Raw genomic sequence first — 15,625 nt, 5'->3', positions numbered from 1 at the left:
TTTCAACCTTCATAAAATATTTTCATAACTTTTGTGATGATACATCGACTTACAATAAGTTGAATGACACCTCTGTCGTGGTCTGAGGGGGTCTGTATCTCTTTCTCTGGCACTAAGCAGCTTTGAGGAGCATGGTAGGAACCCGGCTCTCACTTAAGTTTCACTTTCACTTTTGCGAGTCACAACAAGGAGGGAGCAGGCAAAACAGCACTTTAGCAATGGATTATGTTTGTGTTTTCACTTTGAAATTATCCACTGGAAACAGAAACTTAGTTTTGATGTCTTCTGTTAATTTTAATGCAGGATATTTACAGGGCTTCACGCTAGTGTTCATGGGAAATGGAGTCTTCTTTCAGGCAAAACACTACCGCTTTGGTCCACAGGTGCCGCCAAACTCAACCAAAACTGAAAGTTCTTTAGTACTGCTTTAATGCAGCGGGGAGACCGCCCGGTGCTCCGGTCCTACGTAGCTCTGTCCCCACAAACATAGCACCAGCAGCGGGGCAGCCGGTCGGTGCGTGTCCACTGAGTCCGCTCAGACACCGGACAGGTCGGCGGTCCGTCCCTCAGGTCCGCGGAGCAGCTGATTACCGAGCTGCAGCAGCAGAGGTCCGCCGTGTTTAACGTTTAACCGGGAACTAACGGGACCGAGCTGGGTGAACGCAACCGGAAACCAGCCGGAAGTACCAAACAGAGTTATACATGCAAACAATATAGAAATAAATGACCAGAGCTACTAACAACCGGCCCTACTGGAGTCTCCATCATGAAAGTTTTATCAATCAGCGCTTCCAGATTTCAGCCGGTAGTCATGGAGACATGACGCTCTCCAAGTTTGGCAGAGGTGGCAAAAGTACTCATATTCTGTACTTAAGTAGAAGTACAGATACATGTATAAAAAAATACTCTGGTAAAAGTAGAAGTACTGATTCAACTCCTTTACTCAAGTAAAAGTAAAAAAGTACAGGCTCTGAAATGTACTTTCAAAGTAAAAGTAAAAAGTAAAAATGAATTTTTGCCGTTAATGAAACCTACATCATTTGATAATTTTGTTAAAAAAACTTCAGACCGAATAATCAAGATTGAACTGACCAGAAGCAGTGTTTCCCAACGTTTGGGCCGCCACAGACTCTCACAAAATAATAATAATTTTGAAACAGCGTTTCATCACCTCTCATCTCTGTCAGTCAGTCCACCTGCCGTCTTCCTCGCGTACGTACGCACACACACACACACACACACACACACTGGCACACGGGCGCATGGACTTTACCGCTCGTAAACGGTAAATGCGCTGTATTGCGCTGATTGTAGGCTACAATGTTCAACCCCCCCCCCCCCCCCCCCCCCGTCGGATAGTCCGACCACCATCGCTTCCTTCCTCCATGCTGCTGCCTCCATGTCCCTGCTACAGTACAAGTTGGTAACTCGGTTCTCTCTCTACCGCCCCCCCCTCCCTCCTCCTCCCTCTTCTTCTCCCTCTTTTCCTCTCTAGTTCGTCTCGTCTTTTACCGGTGCTTTTACGTCGTGTCAAAAAAAAAAAGTAACGAGCCTGTTTTTACAATGTAAGGAGTAGAAAGTACATATTTTTGCGTATAAATGTAGGGAGTAAAAGTAAAAAGTCGTCAGAAAAATAAATACTCGAGTAAAGTACAGATACCTGAAAAATCTACTTAAGTACAGTAACGAAGTATTTGTACTTCGTTACTTGCCACCTCTGAAGTTTGGTCCCGAGTGACAAAAAGCAGGTGTGAAAGCAACCGCACTAACTGAAAAATGAAACATTGTATCATTTTAACATTTGGTGCGCACTAGGGTGCGCACTAAACATGTGTGAAAACACCCTTAAAGACACAGAACATTATTTTAAATGAATGTTTGTTTTCTCTCCCTCAGAGTGTAGACATGTCTGCTGCCAGCAACCTGAGGTCTGAACATCAGTTCCTGTGCTCCATCTGTCTGGATGTCTTCACTGATCCAGTCAGTACACCATGTGGACACAACTACTGTCAGAGCTGCATCACTCACCACTGGGACGTTAATGTACCATATCAGTGTCCAATGTGTAAAGAGGTTTTCTACTCAAGACCTCAGTTGAAAATCAACACGTTCATCTCTGAGGTTGTTGCTCAGTTCAGGCGTGAAGCTCAACAGAAAACCAGCAGCAGCAGCTCAGAGCAACAAGTTTCCAAACCAGGAGAAGTTCCCTGTGACGTCTGCACAGGAACCAAACTGAAGGCCCTTAAGTCCTGCCTGGTGTGTCTGACCTCCTACTGTGAGACTCACCTGGAGCCTCATCTGACACTGTCAGGTCTGAGGAGGCATCAGCTGATGGAGCCTGTGGAGAACCTGGAGGACAGGATGTGTAGGAAGCACGATAAACCTCTGGAGCTGTTCTGTCAGACCGATCAGACATGTGTCTGCATGCTCTGCTCTGTTTTAGACCACAAGACTCATGAGTTTGTTCCTCTGAGAGAAGAATATGAAGGAAAGAAGGCAGAGCTGCAGAAGACAGAGGCTGAAACTCAGCAGATGATCCAGAAGAGACGACTGAAGATTGAGGAGATGAAACAGTCAGTGAAGATCAGTAAAGCTGCTGCAGACAGAGAGAAAGCAGAAGGTGTTGAGGTCTTCACTGCTCTGAAGGAGTCTGTTGACAGAGGCCTGAAGCAGCTCATCAAGGAGATCGAAGAGAAACAGAAAAGCTCAGAGAAACAGGCTGAAGACTTCATCACAGAGCTGGAACAGGAAATCTCTGAGCTGAAGAAGAGAAGCACTGAGGTGGAGCAGCTCTCACTCTCTGAAGACTACCTCCACCTCCTCCAAAGCTTCCCATCCCTGAAAGCTGGTCCACCCACCAAGGACTGGACAGAGGTCAGAGTCCGTCCACCATCATATGAGGGGACTGTGGTGAGAGCTGTGTCTCAGCTGGAGACGCTCCGTGGACAGATGAAGGAGGTGATGAAGGCTGAGATGAAGATGGTCCAGCAGTTTGCAGTGGATGTGACTCTGGACCCTGATACAGCACATCCTCATCTCATCCTGTCTCATGATGGAAAACAAGTTCATTGTGGTGATGTGAGGAAGAAACTCCCAGACAACCCAGAGAGGTTTACACGTTATCCTAACATTTTAGGAAAACAGAGTTTCTCTTCAGGCAGATTTTACTTTGAGGTTCAGGTCAAAGGAAAAACTAAGTGGAATTTGGGAGTTGCCAGAGAGTCAATCAACAGGAAGGCACAAATCACACTGAGTCCTCAGAATGGTCTCTGGACAATATTGTTGAGAAATGGAAATGAGTACACAGCTGTTGCTGGCCCCCCAGTTCCTCTAAATCTGAGGTCTCGCCCTGAGAAAGTGGGGGTGTTTGTGGATTATGAGGAGGGTCTGGTCTCCTTTTATGACGTAGATGCTGCAGCTCTCATCTACTCCTTCACTGGCTGCTGCTTCACTGGCAAACTACACGCATTCTTCAGTCCCTGTGTTAATGATGGAGGTAAAAACTCTGCCCCTCTGATCATCTGTCCTGTCAAACTGGGTAAACCAATCAAATGACTTGATGACTTTTGATGTGTAGTTTGATGAACTGAGTGATCTTTACCGATCAATATTGCTGTTCACTTGTTGGTTCACTCTTCATCACAAGTCTCTTTATCATCTCTATCACGTTCATTAGATGAATTCACTTCATCAACGTTGTCATGATGTTCAGATCTTTGAGATGTTTCAGCTCTTTGTATCAAAATTACTTCACCATACGTTCAGGTACAGATCATAATTAATGTTTAAACTGTTCACAAGTCTTTCACATATGAACCTTTAAATTAACTTTCAGATTCCTTCCACTGTTTTTAAATGATAACAATTCATGTTTTTTGTTAATCTTATTATTTATAAGTATATAATGGTATGTATTTTGTGTAATGTTCATGACTACAGTCGATGACTTTGCTTTGAGGTTTTTTCAGTAACTCATTGATACATCAGATTCTCAGACAATACTTTGGTGACTCTTGAACTGGTTTTTGATTGAAATGAATCTGTAGACGTGTGATTGTAAGAAAACTCTGTGTTTGTCTGTGCTGCAGCTTCATTAGACAAAAAGATGTAAGTAGAATAAAAGTTTCTCCTTCAGCAGAATAAAGCACAACATGAGGCCGAGTTCACGTTGTTGTGTTTTCATTGCAACAGTTACAGCTCAGCTACAAGCTCCAACCTCTGAACCATGAAGAACCAGGAGCTGTTACTTTTCTCCTCATAGACCACAGACTGGAAACAAAGATGGCCGTCACCTCTGTGACTCCGCCCACAGAGTTTCTGAGGCTCAGAGTGAGCTGCTCCACTGTCGCCATCTTGGCAGTGACTGACCTCGCCCCTTAACTTCCAGGTAATCCAAATATGGTCAAAGAGGAGGAGCCTGGTTGGAGACTTCAATATATGTGGTTCCTGGCAGGTATAGGCTCACTCAACTGTCAATCAAAGAGGCCCTGCCCCCTCAGTCCACCACACCTTTAGTGGTTAATGAAGTGTAAACGGGTGAGTTCTATAAACAGGAAGTGATCAGTAGAGACCAAGTCTATTTCTGTACCAAGCTGTAAACATGTTGAGTCTATGGAGACTGACTCACTGCTGGAGACTCACTCTAGTGGTCAGGAGAGGAGCAGCAGGTCATAGGTTGGAGTCCTTTCTTATTGCAGGAGGTTGATGTCCTACAACACTTGTTTTGATTGTGAGGTGTATTTCATACTACAGCCTGTGGGGGTCACTAGTAGGAGCATTTAGTTGTAACAAGTATCAAACTTTGAGGTTAATAGTAACATGCAAAAGTGTGTGTGTCTGTGGTGTTGATTGACTTGCACGTGGTTCTTTGTAGAGGTAGAATGACTGGCTCCACACCATCTTCCACTAAACCAGTTTGATGAGACAGGGTTAAAGCAAAGCAGCTAAAGAATAAAGACCACTGAGCTTGTCGAGGAACAATGAACAATCGAGGAACAATGAAAGGGAAGACCCCTGTGCTTGGTTGTTCGGTACAGAGTGTGGCCTCTGTCACAGCCCTCCCTCGGCTGGACTGATCTTGTCCCAGAAGCTCAAGGCAAGACTGTCTGACGTGGCCTCGCTAACCACAGTAGATGACCACTCTCCCAATTGTTGACCTTTCTCTAATTGATGTCTGCATCCAATCTGAATGGTTTCATAGGTCTCAGGTGAGTTCAAGGAGGAATTAAAAGGCACAGGCCTTCTCTGGAGCCTGGTCAAAGATTCGTAGCATATCTTGATGTGACAGTGGTGGTCCTGTCACTATGCCTCCAATTGATCATGTGCCCTGGCTACTTGGCCAAGGAGATGTCCCTTTGGGTGACTGGTAAGCGCGCATTGAACCCGCCCGGGCCCTCTTCACCTTGCCACATTCTGGCGTTGTTGGCAGGATCCATGTAGCACTAGGGGTGGGTCCATGGATTCCTAATGTATGGCAGCCTGCGCGGAAGCATGAGGACGTGCTTGTGAAAAGAGGGGGAGAGATGTGACAGTGGTGGTCCTGTCACTATGCCTCCAATTGATCATGTGCCCTGGCTTCTTGACCAAGGGGATGTCCCTGTGGGTGACTGGCAAGGGCGCGGGCCCTCACTTCGTCCTTGCCACATTCAGTGAAGAGCTTGATCTCAGATCCTGGACATTGTCTTTGTCATATTGCAGTGGCCCAGGTCAGCCCATTGTCTACCAAGAGAGTAATTATGTGAGTTATCTGTGATATATCAGAGGTGAAAGCTATAGGTTGCAGCTCCAAGGTCAGCTGGCACTGGCTCAGAAATTCTCGACACCCATCATAACCTGAGGAACTGGTAGGCGTGGGTCAGCATTAGGGTGTTTAGGTGGTCATTGTCTGGTTGAGTGCAAGGACGCAAACACTGTTGGCTGCCGATGTGATGCTGAGGAGTCTGGACCAGGAGACAGCACAGAGGTGGAGTTCTGCATTGACTGAACAAGCTGCTGAAGCAGTTGGTCATGAGGAGCCAGCATCTGCTGTTGAAAAGTCAGGGCTTTGCAATGGGTATCCATAGGTGATTGATCCAAAACTATTTAAGGTTGCTATGATATTTCCAAACTCATTAGTAACACTCACACTGTCTCTCCTGCTGAGTCAGTCATGGTGAAGTCTTCTGTCACAACACTTTTGATCCCAGGTCTCCAGGTAGGTAGCTGAGTGAGGAACCCGTCATTTAGCCTACCAGGAACTGAGGTTGGGTCTGGTGCAGAGCAAACAAGAAGTGGTGTTTTAAAGATTTATTCCAAACAAGGTACAACGGAACACAAGCACATGGAAAAATTGGCAAAACTTATTAACTCATTGAGTGCCAACCACGTAATTTCTTGTTTTTCGTTCCCATGCGTTGAGTGCCAAAAACGTAATTTTACGTTTTTTGCTTTTTTTTTAAATTATGAAAATAGACACTTTAATACACCTTTATGTGTAAATTTGGGGACTCTACGACGAGCAGAACTGAAATAGATGACGATCAAAAATTCTTGACAACTCACGATCTGGAAGTTTTTATCATAACTCGGCTTTTGCAAACGGAGTTCTGCATGTGGATGCAGCAGCTGCTCTGCTCTCACCCGCGAGGCTCCAGCAGCTCGGAGCCAAAACAGGAAGCTCTCAGCCGACAGTCCCGCCTGGTCTTCATCTCGAGCAACACCGTGTCCTCCCACGGTAAAATGTGATGGTCTCTGGGCCAAAGCAGGCCGGTACCGACCCGTACCACAGTTGGACCGCGACCACCGGTGGGGCCGGTGTTCCGGACCTGCTGTGGCCAAGAGACCCTCACGTTCCGCGGCGAGAGGCTGTGACACGGCACGGCGCGTCTGTGTTATTGTTGTTTAGTGGTGCCCCCCCTGCCCCCGATGGTGGATTTGTGAATAGAACAACATTTGTTGTATATATTTATCTTACACGAGCCCTTTGATCCAGAAATGCAAGTGTCAGAAGAGCGACAGGCACAAACAGAGCACCTTTCATAAAAGACGCTGTATCTCCTTTTCTACAAAAAAAGCAGGCACGTAGAAACAAATGGTTTGTGGCCATTTGAAGCAGAAAGTTTCACCTTTCAAATGAGGTACACTTGACTAAAACTTTGGAAAGGAGCGCGGCACTCAATTAGTTAAATATGCGCCAATTTGATACATTTAAAGAACAGAAATCTGAACAATGGATAAAGCCACTTTCAAAATTCTTGTTTTATTTTGTTGACACATTAGAGTCAGAAGTTTTTTAAGAGGTGATTTTGGATATCTATTTTTATCACTGCTTATCTGCACATTTTTAACACTTTTAAAAACAATAGAAACAGCACGGGAATCTAACACACGGCTGTCCTGTGTTGTGTCCAACCTCCACCTCCTGACGCCACCATCAATATGACTACTGGATTTCGCCAAGCAACGCAACTAGACCAGGCTACCTGATTCTGGTTCAGCAGTTGATGAAACAGACAGAAACAGCCACCTAGTGATGAGGAGGAGAAACAGGCTGATTACAGGTTCAGGACTGAGACCAGTGACGTGTTGTTGCTGGTAGTTTGAGTGTTAGCATACCCTCCGAGAGTTGGTAAGAGACTCGACTGATGGTTTTAACATTTATTGCTGTTCCACAAACCAACGTGAGAACTGTCAAAATAAAGAGAGCACAGCAATCATATTTCTGTTTCTACTTCTGTCTATAAAAAATGGTAAATAATCACAGTACTTTCTCAGACAACTCAGCAATTATAACAATAAATACACTGATAATTCATCAAACAGCCGAGCTAAAGAGTTATCATATTTTCCAACACAAATCATCAAATAATTACGGTAACCTTGTGCCTCCTCGGGGGTTGCTATAATACATTCAGCCTTAAACGTTTTATCATTAAGTTGCCGTTTCTGCTTTGTTGCTCTCTTTTCCTTTGTTTTACGTTAAACTTTTACTGTTTTACTGTTAGCTCATTCATTCCATGGTCATGTGGCTTTGTTTTTCCGGCAACACAACACAGAAAGGAAGTAGGAAGTAGTGGTCTTAAAAATAAGAGTTCACTATGCAAAACAAAACTTTTGGCTCCAATATACACATAAAAATAGATCAAATTAGATTTTCTTATAACAAAATAAACCCAAATCATTGAAATCATGTCAAAATGCATCTAAATCAAATATTGTTTTTCACGATTTACATGTGAACAATACAAGCTGTCCTCACCAGATCTACAGTAGAGATCTGAATGGTTGAGGAGGAAACACTCAAGGACGAGTCACTTGACTCCTCCCACCCGTCAGGTGCGCTTCTACCTTTGCTCCCTGTTCACCATAAAACCTGCTGTTACAATAAAAGCACACACCTAGCTGCAGTGTCCAGAGGAGAAAGTAAAGAGTGAGAGGAGGACGACTGAGCTGCAGCAGAGACGAGACAGAAAGTCAAAGTGAGTCCATCAGGAGTTTGTCAGCAACACAGCAGAGTCTCTACCAAACACTGGTGAGTACAGCTCATCATATTCACTGTGTGAGCAGCAGCTTTAACACTGAGCTTCATCTCTACTCACTCTCTTCATGTCACACTGACTCTAGTGAACTGGCTCACAACAGACCTGAGGCTGTTTGTCCACAGAGACACTATAGTCCACTTTAAACTGTCTCTGTGTCTCTGCTCAGGACTTTTACAACTCCTCACTCAGTCTCTGAGCTTCACTCTCTACTTCACCTCATTTCCTGCTTTCATGCTGTCAAGGTATCACTTCCTACTGCTGCCTTACTTTACACTTCCTGCAGCTCTTTCACAATAAAAGCCTCACACTTTTATTGTGAAGCAGCCAGAGGAAACACAGTGTCCTTGTCACTCAGCTCAGCTCTGTCAGAGGTTTTCTCTTTCAGTGACCTCATGAAAACATTAAACATATGATTCAAAGTGACTGTAACTAATATCATGTTAGAATAGTTGTCATATTTATTTGTTTATTCATTTATTTATTATCTGATTCATTTATTATCTATTATTTCACTAGAAGCCTTCTGCTCTTTCTTAAAAGACTGACAACGAGAATCCATTGAACAGTGCCTGTGCTCTTAAACTGTTACTGTAACCATAACTCCTGCACTTTATTTGTCTAATTGCACTTTTATATTTCTTGGTTTGGTTTGTTATTGTTCTCTATCTGACTATATTCACTATGACGTGTGCTGCTGCCTTTCTTGGTCAGATCACCCTTGTTAAAGAGGTATTGAGTTCAATGGGTCTTTTATCTGGTTAAATAAATAAAAAAGTAAATAAAATATTTGTTTAAAGGGACAACGAGGAGTTTTGGAAAGCGTAGCGTAGCGAAGTGTTTTCATACTATATTTACCATGAGCCTCCGCGCGCACGGTGAAATTCTTGGACCGGCGCAAGACGGACGTCTTGCCAAGAATATTTTCATTCATCAAGAATCAAAGTCAGGTGCGGTGCGTGGCGCAGTGGTTAAGGCAGCCGCCCCATGTAAAGGCTACAGTCCTCAACGCAGGCGTCCCCGGTTCGAATCCCGCGTCGGGCAGACCTTTCCTGCATGTCATTCCCCCTCTCTCTGCCTCCCCCTTTCCTGTCTATCTCACTAGTCTATCAAATAAAGGCAAAAAAGTCCAAAAATATACTTTAAAAATAAAATAAAAAATCTAAGTCAGAGGCTCGAAGACAGATACCGTCGTAGTTCTGACCATAAACGGCGATTCTGTGGCATTATTCTCATGACTCGCCGGGCAGCGTCCGCGAAACTCAAAGTAAGGAAACGCTGGTCGGCTCCCCCAGCATTTCCGCCACCACTAATAATAACAAAATAACGATAGAGACAACACGATTTATTATTATTATTATTTCTAGCATAAAATACGATCATTTACTCACCCAGATAACTTCGGTGTCATTACAAGTCGTTCCAACGAAATTAGCTCCAGCCGAGAGCCGCGTATATCCGTATAATGCGAGTACATGGGGCAGCGCAATGCAGCCTCTGTCATGATAGGCTAGTGCTATTCCCCTCTGAGTTCGGGGTTAGCTGTTATCAACATCCGGGGTCTGTAGGTTGACCTACTAACCTCTGATCTGGATGATGTCATCTCTGACCGCTGCCCTGATAATAATCATTCTGCTTTGGCATTCTGGTCCATTTTTAGCGCAACTAGTCAGAGCTTTAGTGAGTCCAGGTTGTGGAGAGGAAGCCCCAACTAAGACGGGAATAGCACTAGCCTATTATAACAAAATATTAGACTTACTAGACCAAGAAGAACAGAGTCAAAAGGTGTCTCTTATCTCAAGTTTTGGAGTCGAGCTGTGTACTGACTGAACAGTGGCTGTAACAATAAGTCTATATTTTAAGCTTGTTTGTAGTGGAAGCTCCCAGTGTCTCAGTTCAGTGTCAGTGCAAATCCGGCGATTTTGAGGCTGCATTCTGCTGCCCTGTAGACTCCATTACGGATATATGCGGCTCTTGGCTGGAGCTAATTTCATCAGAACGACTTGTAATGACACCAAAGTTATCTGGGTAAGTAAATGATAGTATTTTATGCTAGAAATAAGGTCCAGATTGTAAAAAATAGTAGTTATACGTTAAGCTGTTGAAACCAGGGCTTCTCAGACGTCCTCCACCACGCTACAGGTGGAAAAGCTTCACTGCCCTTCAGCCAATATTTATATCAGTCATTAACAATGAGACCAGAAGAACTGATGAAGAAGTATCCATGTTGAACTTTAGGGGAATAAACAGGTCAACAGGACGGCCCCGCCCCCCAGGTAGAAAACCACAGTCTCAAAGACACAGAACATTATTTTAAATGAATGTTTGTTTTCTCTCCCTCAGTGTGTAGACATGTCTGCTGCCAGCAACCTGAGGTCTGAAGATCAGTTCCTGTGCTCCATCTGTCTGGATGTCTTCACTGATCCAGTCACTACACCATGTGGACACAACTTCTGTCAGAGCTGCATCACTCAGCACTGGGACGTTAGTGACAGGTATCAGTGCCCAATGTGTAAAGAGGTTTTCTACACAAGACCTCAGATGAAGATCAACACGTTCATCTCTGAGGTTGTTGCTCAGTTAAGACGTGAAGCTCAACAGAAAACCAGCAGCAGCAGCTCAGAGCAACAAGTTTCCAAACCAGGAGAAGTTCCCTGTGACGTCTGCACTGGAACCAAACTGAAGGCCCTGAAGTCCTGCCTGGTGTGTCTGACCTCCTACTGTGAGACTCACCTGGAGCCTCATCTGACACTGTCACGTCTGAGGAGACATCAGCTGATGGAGCCTGTGGAGAACCTGGAGGACAGGATGTGTAGGAAGCACAATAAACCTCTGGAGCTGTTCTGTCAGACCGACCAGACATGTGTCTGTGTGCTCTGCTCTGTTTTAGACCACAAGACTCATGAGGTTGTTCCTCTGAGAGAAGAATATGAAGGAAAGAAGGCAGAGCTGCAGAAGACAGAGGCTGAAACTCAGTGGATGATCCAGAAGAGACGACTGAAGATTGAGGAGATGAAACAGTCAGTGAAGACCAGTAAAGCTGCTGCAGACAGAGAGAAAGCAGAAGGCGTTGAGGTCTTCACTGCTCTGAAGGAGTCTGTTGACAGAGGCCTGAAGCAGCTCATCAAGGAGATCGAAGAGAAACAGAAAAGCTCAGAGAAACAGGCTGAAGACTTCATCACAGAGCTGGAACAGGAAATCGCTGAGCTGGAGAAGAGAAGCACTGAGGTGGAGCAGCTCTCACTCTCTGAAGACCACCTCCACCTCCTCCAAAGCTTCCCATCCCTGAAAGCTGCTCCACCCACCAAGGACTGGACACAGGTCAGAGTCCGTCCATCATCATATGAGGGGACTGTGGTGAGAGCTGTGTCTCAGCTGGAGGAGACGCTCCGTGGACAGATGGAGGAGATGATGGAGGCTGAGATGAAGAGGGTCCAGCAGTTTGCAGTGGATGTGACTCTGGATCCTGATACAGCACATCCTGAACTCATCCTGTCTGATGATGGAAAACAAGTTCACTTTGGTTATGTGAGGAAGAGACTCCCAGACAACCCAGAGAGATTTGATCCTGGTGTCAGTGTTTTAGGAAAACAGAGTTTCTCTTCAGGCAGATTTTACTTTGAGGTTCAGATTAAAGAAAAAACTGACTGGACAGTGGGAGTGGCCAGAGAGTCGATCAACAGGAAGGGAGTCTTCAAATTGAGACCTCAGAGAGGTCTCTGGACGATATTTTTGAGAAATGGAAATGAGTACAAAGCTGGTGCTGGCCCCTCAGTCCGTCTCACTCTAAGGTCTGGTCCTGAGAAGGTGGGAGTGTTTGTGGATTATGAGGAGGGTCTGGTCTCCTTTTATGACGTAGATGCTGCAGCTCTCATCTACTCCTTCACTGGCTGCTGCTTCACTGACAAACTACACCCATACTTCAGTCCTGAACCTAATGATGGAGGTAAAAACTCTGCCCCTCTGATCATCTGTCCTGTCAGTCAAACTGTTCAAATCAAAACATCTGCTTCTTTGCGGGACTTGATGAATTTTTAATCAGGGAACAAATGTAAGTATTTAGTGTCAATACCAAACAATGTAAATCTTTTTGTTTTCTACTGAGTTAACCTTCATCAGACCATCATCACACAGGAAAGTTACCTGTGTGACAACTGCTGTTTAATCACTTGTTACTTTAGTCGATTTGATTAGATCAGTGGAAACAGGTAAAATAGTTTACCACTGAAATGAATCTGTAAATTAAAGGATAATTAGCGTTTTTTACAATGTTTTACAATCAAACTCGTTCATTTTACCAATATTTTGTTATGATACACTAGTGCTATTCCCCTTCGAGCCCGTGGTGGCATGTTATCAACGTCGGGGTCCGCCCGCTATTCAGACATCCCGCTATTCTGACATGTCACTATTTAGACATCCCGCTATTACGACATCCCTCTATCTAGACATGCCGGTAGTCCGACCGACACTTTTTGATACCACTATTCCGACACGTCGTCTTTTTTCCTTTCGGTAACACTTTATTTTAAGGGGTCCTTGTTCCTGTGTATCTACCTAATTAATTACAGTGTAATTACCTATGTAACCGTATGTAATAACATGTAGCCTACTTACATTGTAATTACATAGTGTATTTTGGTGTACTTACAGGTCCTTGTTACACTTGTAATAAGAAATGCTTGTTACAATACTTTGTCAAAGTGGCCTCTCTCTTTGGGGAAGGGGTACATCTGCAAGAAAAATGGCTGAAACCACAACCCATGTTGCCTGGGCAAACTTTTCCATCAATCTTCCTCCTGCCTCTTGAGTCTTGGAACATGTATGCTGTTACACAACTTAGTAGTATGTAACAGTTGTGTTAATACACACTTGTTACTCTTTGATTCAGTGGAATGAGCACATTAAAATAAAGTGTACCTGCTGGGATACCTTAGTTCTTACACATTAACTGCAATAATCAGTGTCTTCGATAGTGTACCACGTGTGCTGTTACAAAACTTAATATATATAACGATTGTGTTAGTACACACTTGTTACTCTTTGATACAGTGAAATAAGCACATTAAAATAAAGTGTACCTGGGTCGGGATACCTCAACTCTTATAAATTAACTGCGATAACCAGTGTCTTTGTACTACTGTCTTTGAGGGTTAAAAAAGTTAAAATGTTAAGTTAAAGTTCATGAGTTGATAATTAAGCAGGTTTAAAAAGTATAGGGCTTTGGTTCAAAGAAACCACGTCCGAGTGAGTGGTCTTGTCTTTGGTCCAGAGAAACCGCATCGAAGTGAGCGCTCGGCTCGTCAAGTCCAGCTATGTTGTGTTTTTTCTGTTGCATGCTCACTTCTCATGCTCGGGTGTAAAAGTGAGCACAGACGGCTAAACAGACTGCTAAATAATATTGTTGGACGCTTTTGCCTTGGGGAATGTCTATCTGTGAGTAGAATATGTCAATAGTGTTACATGATTGTGTATTTTTGTAATTAAGACATGATAGTTATGTTTTCGGTAAATATACCTTGCTAGCTTTCAGTCTATGCTAACTTTTTTCATTTTGTTAATCTGGATGCTAATTGAAGTGTATTCATGCAATGCTACTGTAAGTACTGTAAGTAAATTGTGTTTCTGTGATCATTTCAGTTTTACGGAGGAGAAATAGAGGACTCCATTAAAGGACAGGAAAAGATCAAGCCTTGTAGTAGTTTCTATATGTTTCGTTGACTAACTGTCTAGCTTTGCATCGGCTCCCGCACTGCCAGGGCAGTACAGTCTTCTTTTTCCTATGGGCTGTGGTGAGCTTGAACAACAGGGCTATGTGTCAATTTACAGTGAAATTACTCTTTAAGTTACTTGCCTATTTTTCAATTTATGTATGCAGTTCCATGCAGGCAAATTGCTGCACAGCATAACACAAGTTTGGCAGATGTGGTACTGACAATATTGTTCAAAATGCACAATAAAGGAACACTGAAATGCATTTTTTTGAGTGTGTGGTTTATGCATACAGATTGCTGCTGATGTTTTCAGTTCCATATGAACTGAGTTATCCAGCATTGTCTCATTTTCTGAAAAAATGCTATTCTAGTTATTGGTTTATGTAAAAATACTTGAGTACCAAGGTCAACACCAGTTTAGAGTTTCTGCATGATGTTACATGTAAGTATGTAGCAGGTACACTTTATTTTAATGTGCTTATTTCACTGTATCAAAGAGTAACAAGTGTGTACTCACACAACTGTTACATAGACTATGTTGTGTAACAGCACACGTGGTACACTATCGAAGACACTGATTATTGCAGTTAATGTGTAAGAACTGAGGTATCCTAGCAGGTACACTTTATTTTAATGTGCTCATTCCACTGTATCAAAGAGTAACAAAGGTGTATTAACACAACTGTTACATAGACTAAGTTGTGAAACAGCATAAGTGGTACAAGACCGAAGACAATGGTTATCGCAGTTAATTTATAAGAGTTGAGGTATCCCGACCCAGGTACACTTTATTTTAATGTGCTCATTCCACTGTATCAAAGAGTAACAAGTGTGTATTAACACAACTGTTACAAGTTGTGTAACAGTATACATGTTCCAAGACTCAAGAGGCAGGAGGAAGATTGATGGAAAAGTTTGCCCAGGCAACATGGGTTGTGGTTTCAGCCATTTTTCTTGCAGATGTACCCCTTCCCCAAAGAGAGAGGCCACTTTGACAAAGTATTGTAACAAGCATTTCTTATTACAAGTGTAACAAGGACCTGTAAGTACACCAAAATACACTATGTAATTACAATGTAAGTAGGCTACATGTTATTACATACGGTTACATAGGTAATTACACTGTAATTAATTAGGTAGATACACAGGAACAAGTACCCCTTAAAATAAAGTGTTACCTTTCTTTCTTTTCTTTTTTTTACAGCTGCGATACCCAGGCGCGTCTCTCTCTCTTTTCTTTTCAGCATGCCTATCACTGGTTTGATGAGGGAGTGATGTTCTTAATCTCAACAACTAAACTATCAAGTCACAAACAAAACTGACACACATGACAAACAAACAGAACTATGCTGCAGTTTGTTTGTCAAGTTAACCTGTGAGCTTCAGCACCACGGA

At 43.4% G+C, this 15,625-nt stretch overlaps 1 protein-coding gene across 1 annotated transcript; it reads left to right on the top strand.

Annotated features, from left to right (window-relative positions):
* Positions 1 to 1,905: 1,905 nt before the first annotated feature.
* On the top strand, positions 1,906 to 12,554 carry LOC310990861 (uncharacterized protein; the record flags this gene model as incomplete). Its single annotated transcript, XM_083978393.1, has 3 exons — positions 1,906 to 3,538; positions 5,698 to 5,705; positions 10,863 to 12,554. The coding sequence occupies 3 exons, from the start codon at positions 1,906 to 1,908 to the stop codon at positions 12,552 to 12,554; spliced, it is 3,333 nt and encodes a 1,110-aa protein (XP_083834519.1).
* Positions 12,555 to 15,625: the final 3,071 nt, after the last annotated feature.

This window comes from Trachurus trachurus (genome assembly GCF_905171665.1).
Source record: "Trachurus trachurus genome assembly, chromosome: 1".
NCBI classification, from domain to species: domain Eukaryota; kingdom Metazoa; phylum Chordata; class Actinopteri; order Carangiformes; family Carangidae; genus Trachurus; species Trachurus trachurus.
This window is presented reverse-complemented; position numbering and strand designations above follow the sequence as displayed.